At 39.1% G+C, this 25251-nt stretch overlaps 1 protein-coding gene across 12 annotated transcripts in view; it reads left to right on the top strand.

Annotated features, from left to right (window-relative positions):
* The first annotated feature begins 996 nt into the window (after positions 1–996).
* The window catches only part of TNPO3 (transportin 3), an 82025-nt gene continuing 57770 nt past the window's right edge, over positions 997–25251 (top strand). For 4 of the 12 annotated variants that reach the window (XM_081531267.1, XM_081531266.1, XM_081531277.1 and 1 more), the window contains exon 1: positions 997–1473. In XM_081531267.1, coding sequence (XP_081387393.1) covers positions 1354–1473 — 120 coding nt within the window. In that variant the 5' untranslated portion in view covers positions 997–1353. Of the gene's footprint in view, positions 1474–1534; positions 1692–13945; positions 14111–25251 lie in introns of those variants that run through there. The other 8 variants (XM_081531275.1, XM_081531270.1, XM_081531274.1 and 5 more) reach the window with 4 other exon arrangements.

Raw genomic sequence — 25251 nt, 5'->3', positions numbered from 1 at the left:
ATCTAGAGTACAGTACCTGTTTTCATTGCGACCTTGGTAGTTATAATCCCTTGACAATACCACTCAGAAACTAACTAGTACACAGGATGTGAGAGATGGTTTTCTTTAACAGGCTCTGGAGCCATAATGATTTGGATTAAATCCTGATTTTCATTCAAGAAATTTGTAACCTTGGGCAGATTACATTACCTAGTTCTTATTCTTTAAAATGGGGACTTAGTTTCTATTACCTGTTAAAAGGATTAAATAAGACCTTGTAACCACAGTCCTTCACACATTGTAAGCATTTATCAAATGGTAGCAGTTCTTTATTATTGCAAAGGAGACATAGCAAAGTTTGGAAATTTTCTCCCTAGCACGGATTCCAAGATTTCTATATTCTTTTCTGTATTGAGAATTGTTGTAGAATTGATGTTTAATTCAGAATGAAAGGCATACATAAAAACATAATTCAGTGTGTTTGTGCAAATACTCTGGAGTCAGTGTCCTGAGCAGTAGAATTACACCCTTTTGGGTGTAAGAATTTCGTGGAGAGAGGGTTCTAGGCATTTTCTACTTTTTTTCAACATGGCACATTTCCCAGGTTTGTACGCTAGTTATTTGATTGTATGTCTGTCTCCTCCATTAGAGTCAGCATACAATTTCTGTCTTAAGTAATCTTGGGCTTTCCAGTACAGTCAGTGTCAGGCCACAGTTGAATTGACGCGACTTGTCCACCGGGGTGCTAAAGGATTCTCCGGGAAGGGCTGAAGAAGTCGGAAGGGGGAGGAAAGACTCGGACCCATTGCCAAGGAGAGGAAAGCTGCACAGGTGTGCAAGCCACGAGAGTCGCAGAGCTCCAGTCCCAAGCAAGAAATGTAGAGATCCACTTCTTACCGGCTCCAGCCCCTGTAGGGTCACTTCCGGGAGGGGGCGGGGAGAAAAGAGGAGGCGTGCCGGCACGGAGGCCGTTTACAAAGCACCAGACGGAAGTGTGCCAAAGGTTTTGGTGCTGCTGCTTCCGGTCCGGGTAAAGGCTGTTGAGGTAAGCTTCGTGGTCTCTGTCTTGCCGGGACAGCCTTCGGAGGGCAAGTCAGCAGATCAAGAAGGCAGCACCGACGTCTGGAATCAGAAGTGTGGAGTCTTGTGGGAAGATCGGAAAAACGACCAGGAACTTGAATACGATCTAACCTGTGTTTCCGAGGGGGGTAACTTCCACGAGGAACCCATCTGCCCTGGTAACGGCCAAAGAGGAGATGGCGCCAGTCAGGGAGCGGCCGTGGCTGACACAGTGAGGAAGCGCGAGGGCGGAGCAACCGGAGGAGCCTCGGGAGAAGAGCCAGAGCCGTCGCTGCCGCCACCACCGCTACCACCATGGAAGGAGCAAAGCCGACACTGCAGCTCGTGTACCAGGCAGTGCAGGCGCTGTACCACGACCCAGATCCCAGCGGAAAGGAGCGCGCCTCGTTTTGGCTTGGGGAGCTGCAGCGTTCGGTGAGGGGCCGGGAGAGGCCGTTCTGCGCCGCGGGGCAAGGGCGAGATAGGACCTAGGCTCGAGCTGGAGTCCAGCGGTTGGCCTCGTGAGGTCTTCCTTGGGGAGGAGCTGCTCCCGCGGGGTGGGGCTGCGAACCTACATCGCCGCCGCTTTTCGGAAACTAGTTGCACTGATCGGTCGCGAAGTGGCCCTTTCCCCTCCCCGTAGAATGTGATTTGTAAGTCCTATACTTCTTGCTTGTGGCTTCGATCTGTTCCTCTTAAGTTTTACACTTGCTACTACTTGCTTCTTAGGCCTTGCTTTTCCGTTTTGTCTTTTTTCAACCAAATCCAATCCCGGTCTTTATCTTCTAAGGATGCTTTATCCGTCTCTCTTCGATGTCTCGGTGTTACGTCCGGTAATTCCTTTCCAGTCGTAGCTTACATCTTAACTGTTCTTTGCTGCTTTTCACTCTAGTTTGAGTGTTGTATTCTCGTAGCTTCTCAGGTTTCTCGATCCTTATCCACGTGAGTTTTTCTTGTGTTTTGGAGTGCAACATAAAAAAAATCAATTCTGGTTTCAGAAAATCTTTGCCGTTCTCTAATCTTATCTTTCTCCTGATTTTTACCTTCTTTATAAGATATAGATGTCAAAGCTGCCTTGATTATTACAGATAATTGTGTCAGCATTCAATGAGAGGATTAATTTATTGCAACCTATTATATACATTGTATTTTGTGCATTTGAATCACGTGCATTATGCTTCCTCCCCTCATTTTCCTACTTACCCTTGCTTTGCTTTAATTCTGTGTGGGTATGTGTACTTGGTGATCTTGTTGTCTTTACCTTTCTTATTTTTGCATTTCATACGCCTAAGCATATTTTTAAATTTGCCCCCTCCCTTCCCATTTCTTTTTTAAAGCTCATAACTAGTACTTAAAGATGCTCTGCCGTTTTGAGGGCTCCTTGGCTGTAAGTGCATAATAAGTATTTAAAATTTGCTACCTTGACTTTGAATATTACACTTAAAAAAAATCGGAAACTCAAGTCCTGGATGACCACATGAGAGGAGAAAGGAATAAGACTCACTGTAGGCTACATAAGAAAATCGTTCTTATATGGTCTTAGTTGTTGTTTAGTTGTTAAGTTGAATCTTACTCTTGCGACCTCAAGGACTGTAGCCTGCCAGGCTCCTCTGTCCATGGGATTTCCCAGGCAAGAAGAATACTGGAGTGGGTTTCTATTTTCTTCTCCAGAGGATCTTCCAGACTCAGGGATTGGGCCTGCTTTTCCTGTATTGGCAGGCAGATTCCTTACCACTGAAGAAGCCACCAGGGGTCTTAGTGTTTAGTTAGTTTTTGTGATCTGGGAAATATCAATAACCTCAGATATGCAGACGACACCACCCTTATGGCAGAAAGTGAAGAACTAAAGAGCCTCTTGAGGAAAGTGAAAGAGGAGAGTGAAAAAGTTGGCTTAAAGCTCAACATTCAGAAAACTAAGATCATGGCATCCGGTCCCATCACTTCATGGCAAATAGATGGGGAAACAGTGGCTGACTTTATTTTTGGGGGCTCCAAAATCACTGCAGATGGTGACTGTGGCCATGAAATCAAAAGAAGCTTACTCCTTGGAAGGAAAGTTATGACCAACCTAGACAGCATATTAAAAAGCAGAGACATTATTTTGTCAACAAAGGTCCGTCTAGTCAAAGCTATGGTTTTTCCAGTAGTCATGTATGGATGTGAGAGTTGGACTATAAAGAATGCTGAACGCAGAAGAATTGATGCTTTTGAACTGTGGTGTTGGAGAAGACTCTTGAGAGTCCCTTGGACTGCAAGGAGATCCAACCAGTCCATCCTAAAGGAGATCAGTCCTGGCTGTTCATTGGAAGGATTGATGTTGAAGCTAAAACTCCAATACTTTGGCCACCTGACGTGAAGAGCTGACTCATTTGAAAAGACCCTGATGCTGGGAAAGATTGAAGGCCAGAGGAGAAGGGGACGACAGGGGATGAGATGGTTGGATGGCATCACTGACTTTGGGTAGACTCCAAGAGTTGGTGATGCTTAGGGAGGCCTGGCGTGCTGCAGTCCATGGGGTCGCAAAGAGTCAGACACGACTGAGCGACTGAGCTGAACTGAGTCTCTATTACAGCCCTGCATCTTCACCATCATCATCATTATCACTGTGTACAGTCAGTCAGGTCCCAACAGAAACAGATGCACACTTGAAATAGGCTAATTTAAGAAGGGTTTGTTTTATAAGGGTACTATTTATAAAGATGTGGATATAATATGCCATTAAAGATAATGTAGAAACCTGTAGCCAAACTGTTAATAGCCCTAAGCCATAAGAAATAAGATAGGTAGTGGTGACTTCTTGAGCTCTCAAGAGGAGTATGGAGTTGACTGCCCTGAGAGGAATGGTAGTTTTCATTTGAAGGGCCCTAGCCATCATGAGGTGATTTTGCAGGGAGGAAGTTGGAGGAATAAATATCTACACCTTATTCTCCTAACTTCCTCTTGGGATTCCCCATCGGGCAAACCCAGCCCTGAACTAGGGGACTCAGGAACCTGTTGATCTGTTCTGTAGAGGTCAAGCATACTAGGGCAGAAAACATGGTAGTGAAGAGTGGAAAAGTGGACCTGGAAAATAGCACAGTCACACATCATCGTTTTTAGTCATCTTCAGCGCCTGGATTGACAATTCAGCTAACACATTGGCTTCTTAATTCCCTTACTACTTCTTCTCAGTCAACTAGTCACACAGTCACATCTTGGATCTTGTCATTGCTAAAAAAATCACCAACCCCCCAGATCACTGACTCACACATTGAGCTCTAATCACGTAACCCACTGAAATTCTTCTATTTTGCTGACTCGAGAATCTCAAATAATGTGATATAATACCTTTTGGTTTTTTTTGAAGTCTTAACATAATTTTAATTTTTATAAAAATTAAGGTTATTAACTATTGTTAGCTTAATAACAAGAGTTATTATTGTTAAAATAAGTTTTAAACCAGACTTCAAAAACTTTCTAAAAGTTATAAAATGGAAATAGTTTTACAAGATTTAGGATAAAAAGAGAGTAGTCTTATATAGACTTTCTCTTATGAAAGATGAGAATTTAGGGTCCTTTCACTTCTTCATACCCCGTACTCTAACATAGGTATACCACATTTTTGGTCATATCATTACCCGTTGTGAATCATGAAAAATACATACCATGATAATTTATTTTTTGTGCAACTTTGGTGATAATTTTTTTCTTTTTTTTAACATTTGCTTTATTTTCTGTGTATCTACAGTGATCCATCCCAAATTCTGTTAGTAGGTGTAAATATCGTCTTAGTATGTTCACTCTGATAATCTGTTTCCATTTTTATTGGAAGAAAACCTTTCCTGAGAGCCCTCTATCTTCCTGCTCCAATCTGATCTGGTTGCTCTCCAGGTCTGTTGCATAATTATAGTCCTGGGATCTCACCATCTTAAGGGAGTTCCATTCTCTTGTATTAGGTGCACTGAATCCTGGATCCCATGATCTTTTTTTGGATTACTCCCTCATTTGACAGATAATTGAAAAGGGAACCTTCATCTCTTTTTTCTCATTGTCTTTGTTGGTCTTTTTTCTTGGACCACTTTTTTTACTCTGAGAGTTCTCTAGTCTTCTCCTGGGTTGGGGCGGGGCAGTTATAAATTAGGCTGCTGGTGGCATGTGGGAGAATGAGCTGTAGGATGGATCTCACCACTAAGTATATAGACTTTATTTAATCTATTTTCAGTATGATACTCCCATCCATAGGTGAGCCTGTTGTCCAAAAGTCCAGAGTTCTTCTGTAGTCTCTCCAAAGTAAACCTTGAGTCTTACGTGATGGTGAGAGGATAGTTATAGTATCCTGGTCCCTCAAGAGTCAGGGAGAAAATCTAGGAAACTAAACTGCTGACAAAGGTTTTTGAACCCATTCCTTTCCTGTTCCATTTGTTCTGTTTTCTGTTTCTGTCTTCTTGAGTACTTGCAATTCTTGAGCTTTTCTGGGATTTTGCAAATGAGTTAGTTTGCCCCCTTTATTGTTGTTGTTGTTCAGTCACTCAGTCATGTCCAACTCTTTGTGACCCCCTTGGACTGCAGCATGCCAGGCCTCCCTGTCCTTCACTATCTCCTGAAGTTTGCTCAAACTCATGTCCATTGAGTTGGTGATGCCATCCAACCATCTCATCCTCTGTCGCCCCCTTCTCCTCCTTCCCTCAATCTTTCCCAGCGTCAGGGTCTTTTCCAATGAATCTGCTCTTAACATCAGGTGGCCACAGTATTGGAGCTTCAGCATCAATCCTTCCAATGAATATTTAGGGTTGATTTCCTACAGTTTGGCCTCTTGGCTTCCGCCATGCTTATCCCTTGTCCCTCCTTGCCCTCAGGCAAATTTCAGCTTTCTCAGAGCTGCTCAGAGGGTTAACAGTCACCCATTAGCTTTCTGGGGCTTCCCCGGTGATGCAGTGGTAAAGAATCCACCTGCCATTGCAGGAGATGCAGGAGACAAAGGTTTAATCCCTGGGTCAGGAAGATCCCCTGGAGTAGGGAATGGCAACACACTCCAGTATTCTTGCCTGGAAAATTCCATGGACAGAGGAGCCTGGTGGGCTACAGTCCGTGGGGTCCCCAAGATAACTGAGTGTTTGTGTGTGTGTGTGCGCGCGCACGCGCGCGCTTTCTAGTTTTCACAGTTTTGTTAATATTGTTCATGTTTGCATTGCCTTTGTGGGTTCCCTCACCTTTGGGGGGGGGAAACTTTTTACTCTAACTTTGGAAGGAACCCTCAGGCAAACTGATGTTTCAGTCAGTTTGATTGAGTTAAGAAGTCTTACTTAGTTCTTGAATTTCATCAAAACCTTATTCCATTGACTGGTGCTTTTCTTTGTTAGGTCTTGTATTTTTCAAGCACTGTCATTCTCCTCTTTCTCCAGTATACCACCATCCCTTCACGTCTGATTTGAAGAACTTGAGCATATGTATCCAGTTGCTTCTGTCAGATCTCAGTGCTCTGCATCTTCTGAATTCTCAGGAACCTTGATCTTTCGATTATCCTGTGTCTTGCTTGTATCCTCGAACTCCCTCTTTTCTGGGTCTTTTTGCATCAGCACTCACACAGCTGTAGTATCTCAAAGGAAGCAGATGGGTTTTTTGAGGGGAAGGAGGGAGGAAATGCTACCTTTGTCTGATTTTATGATTGATATTTTTCTTACCTTTGTGCTTACCTATTATTTTTTCCCAGTCCTATCTTCAAATGAAGAAATTAACCCATCTTTTCAAAGCCTAGCTTAAATTCTGTCTAAAGTCTTAACTGATTCTCTTCTGCTGAAATTCATTTCCGCCCCTTCCCCAACACTTAAAGCACTTTAATTGCGTTTATTGTGTTTTTACCTTTTTGAAAACTTGTTTTGTCTGCCCCAATAGACTGTTTGTAATATATACAGATCTATATAATCTATATATATATTATATATTCAGTTTATATAATCTGATATGCGTAGTTGAAGGAATAAACCATGATTAGTAAATGATCAAGATGCCTGACACACACAGGTTCTTAAAAATGTTCTTGAACGCATAGCTGCTTGTAGCATCTCCAAAGGGGCAGTTGGATGACTCAGATTTGTCTTTATCTATGAATTTCGTTTATTTTTGCTGCATTTCTCTAACATATCCATGGGTGACTGAAAATAAACAATATTACTCAGCCTCCTGTGATGTTCTGTTTTCAGTCTTCCGAATCTTTTAAAAGAACAGTCTTTATATGAGATAAGTTTTTATTACTCCCATTTTATACTTTGAACGACTTGAGTACAGAAAAGGAGACGAACTTTTTGCCACAACTATCCTGTCTTGAAGTGATCACTAAGTGACATTTTAAACAAAAAGCGTTTTAGTGTAGTAACAAATCATGCTAGTGTAGTATCATAAGGTTTTAATTTTCAGTTTGAAATTGATAAAGAATTCCCTTGTGGTTCAGTGGTTAGGACTCTGTGCTTTCACTGCAGAGGGTCCCAGGGTTCAGTCTCTGGTTGGGGAATTAAGATCCCATAAGCCACATGTTGCGCCCCCACCTCTGCCCAAAAAATCTACTTTAGTTAAAAACAGAAAATGTGGTAACTAAAATTATACCATATAAAGTAGCATCCAAAACTGTATAGTCCCTAAGAAAATAACAAAAAAATGAAATTGGTAAGGAATAGAATCTACCCGTTTGTTTCAAAACCACTTTGAATAATAGACGTTTTGAAAAACTATTATCTTTACTTCCCTGAACCCCATACTTTACTAACCTTAGAGCCATTTAGTATAGTTTTAACGGAACCTAGGGACAATAGATTTGGTATGAAGGTGTAATTTGGATATGGTTCTGCCCATGCTACCCATTAGCATCTTTTCTCTCTCTGAGATTTGTATAAAATAGCCATTTTCAGAAGAATCTACTTTCATTACTCATAACTTTTTTTCACCAAAATTCTTGGAAACAACTTAGAGCCATGGTTTTGTTTTATGTGATAGGCAGATATCACTGATATCTTCAGAGTGTTTTAGAAGAAAGAAAATTATTGTGAGACATTGTAAAAGAAGCCTATTTAACAATGGACTATTTTGAATACTTAGTTTCCATTGTTTACCTCTAAGTAACCAAAATGAGTAAAGGGTGTGGTATTGGAAGGAAAGACCATCTCTTTATAAGGCTAATAAACTGTGCTACTCATTTGTTCTAAATTTTTAACTTAGATTAGAAGGATACTACCTTTATGGAGACAGTCTGTGGATTAGAGGTTATCTCAGAAGTTTCCTAGTTCACTCTCTAAACTGAAAAGGGAATGATGAAAAGAATCCAAAGACATAAATCAACTGGAATCGAATCATGCTTTTATACACTAAGTTGGCATTGGTTTATCACATAACCTTGAGAATTTTCTTCTAAATATAACTAAAAGGTCATGGGTCATGGAGTATCAGTTTCAAAGTTCTTTCCTAGTAATTTTCCTCTTTGGAGTTTCTTGATTCTTTTTAGTTCTAAAACCTAGAATCTTTGATTTTTCCAATGCAGTCATTGATTTGATTCACCTGAAAATCTAGACATCTTTTAATGCTTCTGCTCTCATCTTCCAGTCAAGTGACTATTAAACCTGTTTTTGAAAGGCAGACTTTCTAGAAAATAGAAAATGTTCCTGTATGACTTCTGTGGGGTCAGTTAGTTCAGTGAATATAGGAATACTGTATGCTTTGCATTGCTGGAAGATGGGAATATATAAGTGGTAAAAACCGAAGACCTTTCTACTGAATATAATAGTGTACCAGTCTGGTTATGTTGTCTAATATGATTGCCATTACCCATATGGCTAATGTGGCTATTTAAATTTGAGCTAATTAAAGTTAAAATCAATTCCTTATTTGCATTGCCACATTCCAAGTCTTGGACAGTCGAAATATAGTCATTTCACATCCTTGTTGTATTGGAGCTTATGAATGAAGATTTGTGATGGTATTTCTGTGAGCATTATAGTCTATTATCTGGTGAGATTCACCTGTATTTTGATTAGTTTATTTCTCATCTTCCCAGGCCTTGGACAGAGTCAATGGTTTGAAACAATATAAAATTACCAGGGCAGTGCTACATTTTCTAAAAAATATTTATTTATTTGGCTGCACTGTGTCTTAGTTGCAGCACACAGGATCTAGGATCTTTGATCTTCATTGCAGCATGTGGGATCTAGTTCCCTGACCAGGGATTGAACCCAGGCCCTCTGTATTGGGAGCACAGAGTCTTAGCCACTGGACCACCAGAGAAGTCCCACTGCTACATTTTCTAACTTAACATTTTAACTATTTTTAGGTATATAGTTCAGTGGTATTAGGTACATTCATGTTGTTGTGCAACCATCACCACAATATGATCAATATAGTTTTATTTCAGTTCAGTCTCTCAATCATGTCCGACTCTGTGACCCCATGGACTGCAGCACGCCAGGCTTCCCTGTCCATCACCAACTCCTGCAGTTTACTTAAACTCATGTCCATTGAGTTGGTGATGCCATCCAACTATCTCATTCTCTGTCTTTACTAAAATTTTAAATATAATCATATAAAAACAAACATTTCAAAATGTGCAAAATATTAGAAAGTTAATCAGTGCTACAAACCTAGACAGCATATTAAAAAGTAGAGACATCACCTTGCTGACAAGGGTCCATATAGTCAAAGCTATGATTTTTCCAGTGGTCATGTACGGATGTGAGAGTTGGACTATAAAGAAGGCTGAGCACCAAAAAATTGATGCTTTTGAATTGTGGTGCTGGAGACTCATGAGAGTCGGTTGGACAGAAAGGAGATCAAGCCAGTCAATCCTAAAGGAAATCAGTCCTGAATATTCTTTGGAAGGACTGATGCTGAAGCTCCAATACTTTGCCCACCTAATGTGAAGAGCCGACTCATTGGAAAAGACTCTGATGCTGGGAAAGATTGAAGGCAAAAGTAGAAGGGGGTGGCAGAGGATGAGATGAGTTGTCACTGACTCGATGGACATGAGTTTGAGCAAACTAGGAGATAGTGAAGGACAGGGAAGCCTTGGGTTCTGTAGTCCATGGGATTGCAAAGAGTGGACATGACATAGTGACTGAACAACAATCAGTGCTATCTCTAGAATTTTTCATCTTCCCAAACTAAAACTCTGTACCTGTTGAAGAATAATTCTCCATTCCCTCCTCTCTTCAGCGCCTGGTAACCACCATTCTGCTTTTTTTCCTCTATAAATTTGACTACTCTAAGTACCTTATGAATAGAATAATACAGTACAACCATCACCACCATCCATCTCCAGAACTTTTCTCGTATTATAAAACTGAAAAATTTGTACCCATTAAACATAGTTAATTAACTCCCCATTTCTCCCCGTAGTTCCCGGCAACCACCATTCTGCCTTTTGTCTCCATGAACTTGACTACTCTAGGCACCTCATATAAGTAGAATCATACAGTATTTGTCCTTTTGTGACTGGCTTGTTTCACTTAACGCCTTCAGGTTTCATCCATGTTGTAGAATGTGTCAGAATTTCATCTCTTTTTAAGGCTGAATAATAATGTATGTATGTACCACATATTGTTTATTCATTCATCTGTTGGTACACACTTGGGTAACTTCCACGTTTTGGCTATTATGAATAATGCTGTTATGAGGACAGGTGTAGAAATACCTTTTGGAATCCCTTCTGTTAATTCTTTTGAGTATATCACCAGAAGGGGAGTTGCTGGACTGTATGGTAATTCTGTGTTTTTTGTGTTTTTTTTTGAGGAACTGACATGCTATTTTCTAGATTTTATAGAATTTTAAACTCTTCCCCCCTCCCCCTTTCTTTGACTGCACTGTGTGGCATACAGGATCTTAGTTCCCCAGCCAGGTAGCCGTGCCTCCTACAGTGGAAGCTCAGAGTCTTAACCACTAGAGAAGTCTCATAAGCTCTGTTGAACTTAAAAACAGATTCAATTCTTAGAAAGTTGAGCTTGCTCAGATTGTCTCTCCTGTATTTCCCTAGCGTGTACTCGGGTACTGAAATGTTACCAGAGAATGTTTTAAACTGGTGAAGTTCTAGAGAGAAGTTTATTTCTCTTTATTGGAAGTTCACAGTACTGCTAATGGGAATAATTTTGTTGTGTTTGGCATGCAGAACCCCTTGAAAGTATCAATTTAATTTTTTCCTCTTTCTGGTTAGACTTCTCAAAATAAAAATATTATGAAATTTGTATTTTTTTTCTTTTGGTAAGAAATTTCTGTTAACAGTTTACATGTTTTTCACTTTTTTTCCCCCAAGCCCATAGCACTCTTCTTTTCAGTTTTTCTCTGTATTAATTGTTACTTGTATTTTCTGTCTCAGCCATTATTAATACCCTTTATACATATGACCCTAAAGCAGAAGAATATACTTAGAACTGGTCCTAAAAAGGTATATTTTTACAGAAGCATTCAGAGTTTTCTGACACTATATAATGCATTTTTTATTAAACCTTAAGCTGCTGCTGCTGCTGCTGCTAAGTCGCTTCAGTCGTGTCTGACTCTGTGCGACCCCATAAACGGCAGCCCACCAGGCTCCGCCGTCCCTGGGATTCTCCAGGCAAGAACACTGGAGTGGGTTGCCATTTCCTTCTCCAATGCATGAAAGGGAAAAGGGAAAGTGAAGCCGCTCAGTCATGTCCGACTCTTAGCGACCCCATGGACTGCAGCCTACCAGGCTCCTCCGTCCATGGGATTTTCCAGGCAAGAGTACTGGAGTGGGGTGCCATTGCCTTCTCCGAACCTTAAGCTAGACATCTCATATTTCTATATGATTAAAAAACTTAATCTTCAGCAGAGTATTAGTGTAGCTTAGTATGTCTTAATAGTATTCTCATTCTTCAGGTTGATATGAGTTGTTATAAAAAACTTGTTCAGATAGGCAGGAATGGAGACCAGTGATTAAAGGAAATCCATTTCCCATATTTTTGGCTTTTAGGAAGCCCTCGTATGGGCTACTCATTTGCTTGAAATGGCTTCAAGCTTGGCATTTTCTACTTTTAAAGCAGGGCTGCCCCATGTAATTAGTAAGGTCCACAGTGAATTGATTTTCAAGGAATGCAAGCTTCAGTCACTCCTAACCCAAGTTGATCTTACAGATCCAGACATATCTTTTTCAGGGCCAGTCTTGAGGGTTAATAGTCACATGTATAGGTGACTGAGGGTTTTTATTCTGGATAGGTATTCTTTATAGTTGTTGGGAAAAAATATTGGCAAAATTTCTCAATATCATAATATATGTGACCAACAGCTACAGATTTGAGCCAAAGTTTGTTTATTTTATGACTCAGGACTGTTTGAAAATGCTTGTCCCAGAAACACGGGGATTTAATCAGAAACTGAGGAGACCACCGTGTACAGTGGTGTAGTCATTTGGTCTTAACCGATTCCTCTCATTGAGATCAAGATAGAGTGATACATATGGGCACTACAGTCTTCCAAAATTGTCTTGAACAGTATTTGAGTATTTCTTTTGGAATTTGAGTAGCTTTTGATGTTTTAAAGAATTATTTTTAGCCAGGAATCTCTTCCCTCCCATAAGGGAAATAATGTCTCCCTTTTAATTATCTGTTTAATTATTATGGGGATGGCTGTGAAAATGTAAATTGGCTGAACTTATCTCTATAAATGAGCTTTTTTGCTTCTAGAAAAGTAGTTGTTTATGCAAACATGGGTATTTTATGGTTCTGGGAGCTCACTAAGGGCTTTATGATTATTTTTCACTTAGGCTCTGTGTTTGGAGTTGGGAATTGTTTACTCATTACTGCTGTGGTGAAGGTATTAGCTAAGTTTCATTTCATCATAGTTTCTGTATTTCAGGCCATCTTGCAAAACAAATTATTTTGAAAGATAACAGTTTTAGGTAGTGATGGTTATCTTTTGAGAGCTATAAAATATAAGCTTATAGCTTATATTTTTTTAATATCCATTCATATCATTTTCTCTCCTCACTGTCTAAGAAAACCATTAGAAAGTAACTTGTGACAGACCTAGCAATTTGTCTTAAATTTGTAAAAGTTTCATAACGGATTAGATACAAAAACTTAAGATAGTTGACTGAGTTAAAAAATAAATTACTTTCTCTTTTTCAGGTTAATAAAACTAGTTTGTTCTTTACCTGTCTCATGAAAATGATTTTTTCTTGATTTGGGAAATTCTGAGTTTCTAGCTCTGTACCATATTGTTACAGGGCATATGTCTAAAAATGTTACATTGTCTGGTTGACAGTGTTTTTTAAGGGTTTTTTATACTGTACTCTTACCTAGTCTTCCTCTCCTTCCAGTATACTATAAACATTTAATAAATGTATTATTCATTAATTGAAATGCTTTTAAAAAGTACAACAATCTGACACATTTATGCTTACTTTTCAAATTCCATTGAAATATTTGGGTTTTTTCCCCATTGAAATATCTTTATTTCCATAATGTAATTTTCTTTTTGTTAGAGCTTTTCTGTATTCTGAGTAATTCTACTTAATTTGAGGAGTTTTTGTATAGGATTAACTAGCAGCTCTAATCTGCTTCTGATTTTTGGCAGCTAATGAATCCTTAGGCCCCTATCTGGGTATGGATTTGCATTGTTAAGGGTCTGCTCACTGATTTCTATTGATTCAGCAGTTTCTGTTGACAACAGCAGAACTGTTATTGTAGAAATGAGTCTTGGAGCAGTCGTGACTATTAAAGAAAAAAGGGCACGTACTTTTAGGATCTGCTGAGTAGTATAATGAAAGACTTGGAGCGCGTTAGTCAAAGGATTGCTGGGCCATTGCCTGTTTCATATTCATCACATAGTCCTGGAAATATCTTTTGAAAAGACTGATATAAAGGCCTGTTCTGCTACTGCTTTGTGAAATGGAAGATTGGAATTAGTTGCTTAAATGGAAAATGTTCTCTTGTTGCAGCCTCTTTGAAATGTGCTGCTAGTGGGAGCTGCAGCTTCCTCCTGCTGACTCTGAGCCCCACCCAGGCTTCCGTTGAGATGGTCCTTTCAGAAATGTGGAGCTTAGTTCAAGCCTGGATTTCAGTGGGTAGCACCTGGCATCTGTGGCTAGAAAGTCCTATGAAGTGTAAGTGCTTTATTCTCTCCTTGTAAAGAATCCTTTTTCCTTTCTTCTTTCTGCAGCTTAGCAGAGGGGAAGAACAGTGAGCAATGTACTATAGGGTCTACTGTCAGGATTTGGTTGTATTTTCTTAATGACTCAGTGATTAAAACAAGATTGCTTGTTGTTTGGATGCCAACAATTTTTAAACCCTCATGGAATTCAAAATAAAGGGACAAATTATGACCTCTTAATATATAGTACTGGCAATATCATCCTGGGTAATTTTTCACTGACAGTTTACTTAGAAGATTGTGATATTCAAGTTTCCCAGGTTTCTTTAGAGGTCATTCTTGTCTTATTCTTGTTCCAAAGAACAACTATTTGAAAAGAGAGGCACCATTGACCAGTGGGTGGGGCAGTATCAAGATAAATAAGGATGCTTGAAATGAGAAGACAGTTCTTTTTTCACTTTGGTTCCACTTGACACATTTACACAAGGAACAGTATGGGAATTTTCTAAGAGTGACTCTTCTAGAACTGTCCTAGGAAATACATATAGCTGCCATCTTATTTTAGTTTAGTTGAAAAACAAAAAACTATGATAACATAATGAACATTAGAAGATGCTGATTTTATATTTGGTTTAGTTGCCTCAGATAACCTGCTTTTCTCTCTCTCTCTTTTTTTTTGCTATTTCAGAAATACTGGTAATATTTCAAAGTAAGGTCATTCTAGAAAAGATTTCCAGTTAGGGAAGACTTTTTAAGTTTTCCTTCGCTGAGATTTTTTTGAGATTCTTAAATCTTCAGATTTTGGATAGGAAAATATTGAGCTTCATTTCATTGCTAAAGCAAAATATATATTGAAAACAAAACAAAACTAAGGCTCCATACAGAAAAGCAAGCAGAGTTCAGCAAATGAGGACTCTGAATGAAAAACATCTCATCCTTTCAGAGCCCTTGTTTTCTTTATCTGTAAGAACTGGTTTGCTTGTTTTCTCTTGCTCTTTCACTTTCTAAACATTGTGGATTCTGTTCTTAACAGCTTACTCCCAAGCCAGTAAGTATCCCAGCTACCTAGCAAAAGAATTGGCTTTGTGTTGGGGAAGTCAAAGAGGTGTTATAGATTTATGAGATGATAGTATCTTGTCATTTTGCTTCATATTTAGTAATTTAATATGTGCGTATGTGCTTTGTGTCCAACAATTTATGACCCTATGGACTACAGCCCACCAGGCTCTTCTGACCATGGGATTTTTCAGGCAAGAATGCTGAAGTGGGTTGCCATTTCCTATTCTAGGGGATCTTCCTGACCCAGGGATTGAAACTTGCATCTTCTGTATTGGCACAGATTCTTTACCACTGAGTCACCTTGGAAGCCTCTGATTTAATATATATTTCTTTATATTGCTCTGGCTACGGAATTTTTGAAAAATGCAGAAATAATTAAGGTTGTTCTTTCCTTTTGAAGAGCTTACAATCTATTAGAAAAGATGAACAAAGGCCCAAATAATTACAGTATAAAGTACTACAATTGAACTGTTGCAGTCAAGGGTGCCTCAGTAGTAAGGAAAAAGGATTTCTCCTCCAATATTTTTCTTTATCTCTGGCTTTCATGAGTTTGAATATGATGTGTTTAGCATTTGTTTGTTTGGAAGAGTTGGAGGTGGGATCATTCCCTGTTGCCCTCATCTGCGGTACATAGTCTTCAGCACCTCCAGTGTCCAGTGTCCTCATTGGTGGGGCTTTCTCGGTGATTCTGTCATCCCCTGTGGCATTCACACTCTGTCTTGCATCTGGTGGGTCTTGTGCAGGATACATTTTTTTACCCTTCCTTCGGGGTAGGAGACCTCTGTGGTGGTGATGTTATTATAGTATGATGGGCTCAAGACCTTGTGCCCTGCCCTGTAGGGTGGAGGGTTTCTTCTGTTACCCTTAGTATAATAGCAGTGGGTTGGGCGGTGGGGTGTGTGACATGGTTTGCTGCCCCTCCCACACCAATTAAGACTTTTATTCAGTAGAGGAGAAGGGTCTAGTCAGAGCTTTTTGTATCCTTTCTGCAGTTTTGGCTACACCTGTCCTCCAGGACGGTACCACCAAAGAGATTTTCTCTAGTCTCCTGCTCTACCCCTGTTCTTTCTCCTCTGAGTATTTGGTGGAGTTGCAAGGATAAGAGCTTATGGGTGGTGTGAATTCCCCCTGAGTCTCAGGGGTTTTATAGTTCATACTAGCCCACCCTCAGTCTTGATCAGTTGTTAATAATTTTAATTGAACTTTTATTACTTGGTTGTCTTGGTGTTCCACATCTTTCTTGTTTGTCCTGCCCCAGGTGAACCAACGCTTGTCTTCTGTCTCCTTGGAGAGGTGTCTTTAAATTTTAGTTTACTTGCTTGTCCTGGGACCTGAGCTTCCTGATCATTTAAGAAAAGTTACTATGTCGTTTGATTTTATTTATCATTACATGGAAAGCAGTGTTCTTTTCAACTTTCTACATGTTAGGTGGATGTTGAATTCCACTCAGGTACATAGATTCATTTATTTTAAACCCCAGGAGATATTGTTGCTTTATTATTCTTCATTCCTCCCTAATTTCCATGTTTCCATCCAGAATTATTTTCTTTCTGCTTGAAGAACACCCTTTAGTTTTAGTATTTTCTTCTTTGTTCTATTAGTAATGAACTCATTGCTATTCTTTTTTTTTTCTTTTGGTCTCAAAGTGTCTAAATTTTGTTGCATTTTGGAAGGATTTTTTTGCTGGGTATAAGTAACCAACTGACAATTATTTTCTTTCAGTACTTTGAAGATACTTAATTCCCATTTTTTATGTTGGCAAATCAGCTATCGGTCTAATTAACTGTTCTTTTAAAGGTAATACATATCTTTTTCTCTGGCCTTTAAGATTTTCCTTTTTGTCTTTAGCAGTTTTTTAGCAGTGTTATTTGATGTGCTTATGTTTGGCTTTTCTTTCCTTAGGGTTTACAGAGCTTCTTAAACTGTGGCTTGGCGTCTTTTATCAGTTTGGAAATTCCTCAGCCATTATCTTTATTTATTATTATTATTTTTTACTTTACAATATTGTATTGGTTTTGCCATACATTGACATGAATCCGCCATGGGTGTACATGTGTTCCCCATCCAGAACCCCCCTCCCACCTCCCTTCCCATCCTATCCCTCTGGGTCATCCCATTGCACCAGCCCTGATCACCCTGTATCATGCATTGAACCTGGACTCGCGATTCGTTTCACATATGATAATTTACATGCTTCAGTGCCATTCTCCCATATCATCCCACCCTCGCCCTCTCCCATAGAGTCCATAATACTGTTCTATTTATCTGTGTCTCTTTTGATGTCTCGCATACAGGGTTATTGTTACCATCTTTCTAAATTCCATATATATGCATTAGTATACTGTATTGGTGTTTTTCTTTCTGGCTTACTTCACTCTGTATAATAGGCTCCAGTTTCATCCACCTCATTAGAACTGATTCAAATATATTCTTTTTAATGGCTGAGTAATATTCCATTGTGTATATGTACCACAGCTTTCTTATCCATTCGCCTGCCGATGGACATGTAGGTTGCTTCCATGTCCTGTCTATTATAAACAGTGCTGCAGTGAACATTGGGGTACACGTGTCTCTTTCAATTCTGGTTTCCTCGGTGTGTATGCCCAGCAGTGGGATTGCTGGGTCATATGGCAGTTCTATTTCCAGTTTCTTGAGGAATCTCCACACTGTTCTCTATAGTGGCTGTAGTAGTTTGCATTCCCACCAGCAGTGTAAGAGGGTTCCCTTTTTTCCACACCCTCTCCAGCATTTACTGCTTGTAGACTTTTGGATAGCAGCCATTCTGACGGGCATGAAATGGTACCTCCTTGTGGTTTTGATTTGCATTTCTCTGATAATGAGTGATGTTGAGCATCTTTTCATGTGTTTGTTAGCCATCTGTATGTCTTCTTTGGAGAAATGTCTGTTTAGTTCTTTGGCCCACTTTTTGATTGAGTCATTTATTTTTCTGGAATTGAGCTGCAGGAGTTGCTTGTATATTTTTGAGATTAATTCTTTGTCGCTTCATTTGCTATTATTTTCTCCCATTCTGAAGACTGTCTTTTCACTCTGCTTATAGTTTCCTTTGTTGTGCAGAAGCTTTTAATTTTAATTAGGTCCCATTTGTTTATTTTTGCTTTCATCTCCAATATTCTGGGAGGTGGGTCATAGAGGATTCTGCTGTGATTTACGTCAGAGAGTGTTTTGCCTATGTTTTCCTGTAGGAGTTTTATAGTTTCTGTCTTACATTTAGATCTTTAATCCATTTTGAGTTTATTTTTGTGTATGGTGTTAGAAAGTGTTCTAGTTTCAGTCTTTTACAAGTGGTTGACCAGTTTTCCCAGCACCACTTGTTAAAGAGATTGTCTTTTCTCCGTTGTATATTCTTGCCTCCTTTGTCAAAGATAAGGTGTCCATAGGTGTGTGGATTTATCTCTGGGCTTTCTGTTTTGTTCCATTGATCTGTATTTCTGTCTTTGTGCCAGTACCATACTGTCTTGATGACTGTGGCTTTGTAGTGAGACTGAAGTCAGGCAGGTTGATTCCTCCAGTTCCATTCTTCTTTCTCAAGACTGCTTTGGCTATTTGAGGTTTTTTTGTATTTCCATGCAAATTGTGAAATTATTTGTTCTAGTTCTCTGAAAAATACCGTTGGTAGCTTGATAAGGATTGCATTGAATCTATAGATTGCTTTGGGTAGTATACTCATTTTCACTATATTGATTCTTCTGATCCATGAATACGGTATATTTCTCCATCTATTTGTGTCCTCTTTGATTTCTTTCACCAGTGTTTTATAGTTTTCTATATATAGGTCTTTTGTTTCTTTAGGTAGATATATTCCTAAGTATTTTATTCTTTTCATTGCAGTGGTAAATGGAATTGTTTCCTTAATTTCTCTTTCTGTTTTCTCATTGTTAGTGTATAGGAATGCAAGGGATAGCCGTTATCTTTAAATAGTGCCCCATTTTTTTGTTTTGTTTGTTTTTCTTCTGAGGTTTCAGTTATGTTAGATTTTTTTCACTTATATCCCATATGTCGCTTACATTCTTCCCCTTCTTTACCTTCTATTCTTTTTTGAATTTGTGCTTCAGGTCTTATTTTTCTATTGACCTATTTTCTAGCATAGTAATCTTTTTTCTGTTGCCTAATTTGCTGTTTAACCCTTTCATTTGGGTCCTAATTTCAGTTAGCCTATTTTTCAATTCTACTATTTCCCTTTGATTCTTTGTTTTTTAAGATTCCATTTCTTAATGTAAATTCCAAATGTCTAATTTCTTGAATATGTTAATCAGCTACTTAATTTTTCCCAGCTGTTTATTTTGAAAATTCATAACTTGAAAGAATTGTATTGTGAACACTGATTCATAATAAGCTCGCTCCTCAAACTGCCTGTTCCCATTTGCTTTTTCTCTGTTTCTTTTTCTCCCTTTTGGAATCTTTCAGAAGTAAACTGCATATTTTATAATGCTGTATCCCTAAACATTTTTGAGTATTGTTTGTAAGAACAAAGACATTCTGCTAGACTAAAATCATTGTCACATTAAAGAAATTGAACATTAATCTACAATAATGTTATCAAATACATAATCCCTATTCAAATTTCCCAGTTGTTTGACAGATTCCTTGCTTTTTAAACATTTTATTTTCCCTAATCCAGGATCCACTCAAGGATAATGCATTGTTTTTAGTGTTATATCACTTTAGTTTCCTGTTTTTTAAAAAATGATGGTGATATTAAAAAAAAAATTCAGGCCCACTTTCTCTTTGTTCTTAATATGACCCACTCACTATTTCGTGCCATTGTTTTCTCATGATAGTGTTTAACTTAAGCAGTTTTTGGAAAAATACTGTGTGAATGAAAAATTGTTGTTTTCAGCAGTGAAAGTGAATCACATTGACTCACTTAAAATCTGTTTGTCCCATTACTGGTGATACTAAATTTTATCATTTTGATTGAGACGTCACAGTTATTTTAGTCCTCATTTGATAATTCTGTTATCTAGATAGGTTATTTTCTATTGTCTGTTTCTACCCCTACCCCCTCTTTTGATTTTATTTGATAAATATTGGATATATTGTTTATGAAAAATTGAGATAATCAGTGATGTTTTTCTCCTGAGGTAATTTCTTTTGTTTCTGACAGGTGTTTATCATAGGACCAGATTCCTTTAGTCTAAAAAGCCCTTAGATTTTGGTAGGGATTGCATTAAATCTTCCCTGTAGCTCAGATGGTAAAGAATCTGCCTACAATGCAGGAGACCTGGGTTCGATCCCTGGGTCAGGAAGATCCTCTGGAGAAGGGAATGGCAAATCCAGTCCAGTATTCTTGCCTGGAGAATCCCATGGACAGAGGAGCCTGGCGGGCTAAAGTTCGTGGGGTTGCAAAGAGTCAGACACGACTGAGCCACTAACACTGCTACTGCTGCGTTGAATCTGTAGGGAACTTTGGCTAGTTTTAACAACTGTAGGAACTCTTCTGATCCTTGAACTTAGGATGTCTTCATTTATTAGTGTCTTCTTTAATTTCTTTCACAAGTATTTTGTAGTTTTTAGTGTAACAACTTACTTTATTTATGAATATTTTGTTCCTTTTGGAAGCTCTTGTATATGTAGTTGTTTTCCTAATTTCCTCTGTAGCTTATTCATTGGCAGTATTAAAAACAACTGATTTAGGGGTGTTGACTTTGTGTTTTGACTCTTTGCTGAATTTATTTATTATTTTTAATAGGTTTGTGGGGAATCTTGAGTATTATGTATATAAAAGATCATGTCATATGTGAGCAATGATCATTTTACCTCTTCTTGTCCAATTGGAATGCCTTTTGTTTCTTTTTCTTGCCTAATAGCTCTGGCTAAGAACTTCCAGTACTATGGTGAATAGAAGTGGGCATCTTTGTTTTGTCCCTGAGTTTTTTAAAGTTTTTTTTTAAGAGTTTTGAAAAATTTTCAGTCTTTGAACATGAAAATGATGTTCATTGTGGGTTTTTCATATGTAGTCTTTATTATATTGTGATAGTTTCCTTCTTTAATATACTGTTGAATTCGGTGTGCTACTATTTAAGTTTTTTCTTTTTTTGCATCAGTATTCCTAAGGGGTATTATTGATTTGTAGGGTTTTTTTGGTTTTTTTCCTTGTAATATCTTTGTCTGGCTTTGGTATCAGGGTAATGGTGGCCTCATAGAATGAATTAGGAAATGTTTCCTCTCTTTTTCAATTTTTGGAGTGAATTTGAGAAGGATTGGTGTTAATTCTTTAAATATTTGGTAGAATTCACCAATATAGTCATCCGGGCTTTTCTTTGTTGGAAAGTTTAGATTACTGATTCAGTCTGTTCACTAATTATAGTAATATAGCCTATACAGATTTTCTGTTTCTTCTTGATTCAGTCTTGGTACGTTGTATATTTCTAGGAATTTGTCCATTTCATCTGAATTATCCAGCTTGTTGGTGTACAGTTCATAGTATTTCTTATAGTCTTTTTTATTCCTGTAAAATTAGTAGTAATGTCTTTACCTTCATTTCATTTTTTTTTCTTAGTTAAAATCTAGCTAAAGGTCTTCCCAGGTGGCTCAGATAGTAAAAATTGACCTGTAATGCAGGAGACCTGGGTTTGATCCCTTGGTCAGAATGATCCCCTGGAGAAGGGAATGGCTACCCACTCCAGTATTCTTGCCTGGAAAATTCCATGGACAGAAGATCCTGGCAGGCTACAGTCCATGGGGTTGCAAAGAGTTGGACACGACTAAGTGACTAACACTTTCAAGGTTTGTCAATTTTGTTAATCTTTTTCAAGAATCAAATCATGGTTTTTCTATGTTCTGTTTGTCTTTGTTCTAATCTTTATTATTTCCTTCCCTATTCTAGCTTTACAACATCAAATCTTGCTTCTATCATCAGTCCCATTCACAACCGGGTGTTGTTTTTGCTTTGGCTCCATCCCTTCATTCTTTCTGTAGTTATTTCTCCACTAATCTCCAGTAGCATATTGGGCACCTACCGACCTTGGGAGTTCATCTTTTAGTGTCCTATCTTTTTGCCTTTTCATACTGTTCATGGGGTTCTCAAGACAAGAATACTGAAGTGGTTTGCCATTCCCTTCTCCAGTGGACCACATTCTGTCAGACCTAGCCACCATGACCTGTCTGTCTTGGGTGGCCCCACATGGCATGGCTTAGTTTCATTGAGTTAGACAAGGCTGTGGTCCATGTGATCAGATTGGCTAGTTGTCCATGACTGTAGTTTCAGCCTGCCTGCCCCCTGATCCCCTCTTTCAGTGCCCACTGTCTTACCTGGGTTTCTCTTACCACAGCGGCTGCGGTGGTGCACTGAGCATGGCCAAGAGGAGCTACCCCAGGCTGGAGGTCAGGGGCAGCGGCCGAGTGGAGCTACCCCGGCCCGAGATACCAAGGGAACATTTCGTGCAAAGATGGGCTCAATAAAGGACAGAAATGGTAGGGACCTAATAGAAGCAGAAGATATTAAGAAGAGGTGGCAAGAATACACAGAAGAACTGTACAAAAAAGTTCTTCATGACCCAGACAATCACGATGGTGTGATCACTCACCTAGAGCCAGACATCCTGGAATGGGAAGTCAAGTGGGCCTTAGGAAGCATCACTACAAACAAAGCTAGTGGAGGTGATGGAATTGCAGTTGAGCTATTTCAAATCCTGAAAGATGACACTGTGAAACTGCTGCACTCGATATGCCAGCAAATATGGAAAACTCAGCAGTGGCCACAGGACTGGAAAAGGTCAGTTTTCATTCCAATCCCAAGGAAAGGCAATGCCAAAGAATGCTCAAACTACCGCACAATTGCACTCATCCCACACGCTAGTAAAGTAATGCTCAAAATTCTCCATGCCAGGCTTCAGCAATATGTGAACCATGAAATTCCAGATGTTCAAGCTGGTTTTAGAAAAGGCAGAGGAACCAGAGATCAAATTGCCAACATCCTCTGGATCATCGAAAAAGCAAGAGAGTACCAGAAAAACATCTATTTCTGCTTTATTGACTATGCCAAAGCCTTTGACTGTGTGGAACACAATAAACTGTGGAAAATTCTGAAAGAGATGGGAATACCAGACCACCTGACCTGCCTCTTGAGAAACCTGCATGCAAATCAGGAAGCAACAGTTAGAACTGGACATGGAACAACAGACTGGTTCCAAATAGGAAAAGGAGTACGTCAAGGCTGTATATTGTCACCCTGATTATTTAACTTATATGCAGAGTACATCACAAGAAACGCTGTGCTGGATGAAGCACAAGCTGGAATTAAGATTGCCGGAAGAAATATCAATAACCTCAGATATGCAGATGACACCACCCTTATGGCAGAAAGTGAAGAACTAAAGAGCCTCTTGATGAAAGGGAAAGTGGAGAGTGAAAAAGTTGGCTTAAAGCTCAACATTCAGAAAACTAAGATCATGGCATCCGGTCCCATCACTTCATGGCAGATAGATGGGGAAACAGTGGCTGACTTTATTTTTCTGGGCTCCAAAATCACTGCAGATGGTGACTGCAGCCATGAAATTAAAAGACACTTACTCCTTGGAAGGAAAGTTATGGCCAACCTAGATAGCATATTAAAAAGCAGAGACATTACTTTGCCAACAAAGGTCCGTCTAGTCAAGGCTATGGTTTTTCCAGTGGTCATGTGTGGATGTGAGAGTTGGACTACAAAGAAAGCTGAGTGCCAAAGAATTGACGCTTTTGAACTGTGGTGTTGGAGAAGACTCTTGAGAGTCCCTTGGACTGCAAGGAGATCCAACCAGTCCATCCCAAAGGAGATCAGTCCTGGGTGTTCATTGGAAGAACTGATGTTGAAGCTGAAACTCCATACTTTGGCCACCTGATGCAAAGAGCTGACTCATTTGAAAAGACCTGATGCTGGGAAAGATTGAGGGCAGAAGGAGAAGGGGACGACAGAGGATGAGATGGCTGGATGGCATCATTGACTCGGTGGACAGGGTTTGGGTGAACTCAGGGAGTTGGTGATGGATAGGGAGGCCTGGTGTGCTGTGGTTCATGGGGTCGCAAAGAGTCGGACACAACTGAGCAACTGAACTGAACTGACTGATTCTAGCTTTGGGCTGTTTTTTCTTTTTCCTTTTTTTCTAGTTCCTTGCGATATAAAGTTAGGTTGTTGATTTGATATATGTTACTTTCAATTAAGTATATATATATAGCCATAAATTTCCCTTTTAGCACTGTTTTCACTCCATCTTTTAAGTTTTGATTTGTTGTATTTCCATTTAAATTTGTCAAGATGTCTTCTTAATTTCCCTTTTTTAATCCATTGGTAGCTTAATAATTGATATTTAGTTTTTTTCCTATTTGTCAATTTTCCCAGTTTTCCTTTTGTTAATATCCAGTTTCATTTTATTTTGCTTTATTTATTTATTTGGCTGTGTGGCGTCTTGTTTGCTACACATGGGATCTTCGTTGCATCATACACATCTTTCATTGTGGCATGAGGGCTCAGTAGTTGCAACTTGCTGGCTCTAGAGTGCAAACTCAGTAGTTGTGGTCCACAGGCTTAGTCGCCTGGCAGCATGTGGAATCTTCCCAGACCAGGGATCAAACTTACATCCCCTGCATTGGCAGATGAATTCTTAAACACTGGACCATCAAGGAAGTTCCCTTTTTACGTTTATTAAGACTAATTTTGTGGCCTAACATTTGGTTTATCCTGGAGAAATGTTAGCCTTTTTGAGGTACATTTCTTGTTCCTGTACTGGCCCCAACTGAAAATCTGGACTATTTACCAGTCCTCTTCCTTGGTGAGCTCTGAATTCCACCTTTTATCTCCCCATTCTTGTGAGATTCCTCAAAACTCTTCAGCTTCTTAAGCGTCTTGTCTTCCATTTCAAATACATAAATGCCTTGAGGAGAGAGTAAAGCCAAATACTTGGCTGAACTCTCCTCTGTCTTGTCTCTGGAATCTGTAGCTCATGTTCTAGATGTTTTGGTAGTTCTGATGTCTTCAAACTAGTTCTTTTGATATTTAATTCATTTTTTCTATTTGTTTTTGGCTGGAAAATTGGTGTAAAGCCAGCTGGTATGGTAAAACCAATGTTGAAACACTTGATTACTGCTATGAACGTTATA

This window comes from Giraffa tippelskirchi, chromosome 10 (genome assembly GCF_054371585.1).
Source record: "Giraffa tippelskirchi isolate mGirTip1 chromosome 10, T2T-mGirTip1v1.2.pri, whole genome shotgun sequence".
NCBI classification, from domain to species: Eukaryota; Metazoa; Chordata; class Mammalia; order Artiodactyla; family Giraffidae; genus Giraffa; species Giraffa tippelskirchi.
This window is presented reverse-complemented; position numbering and strand designations above follow the sequence as displayed.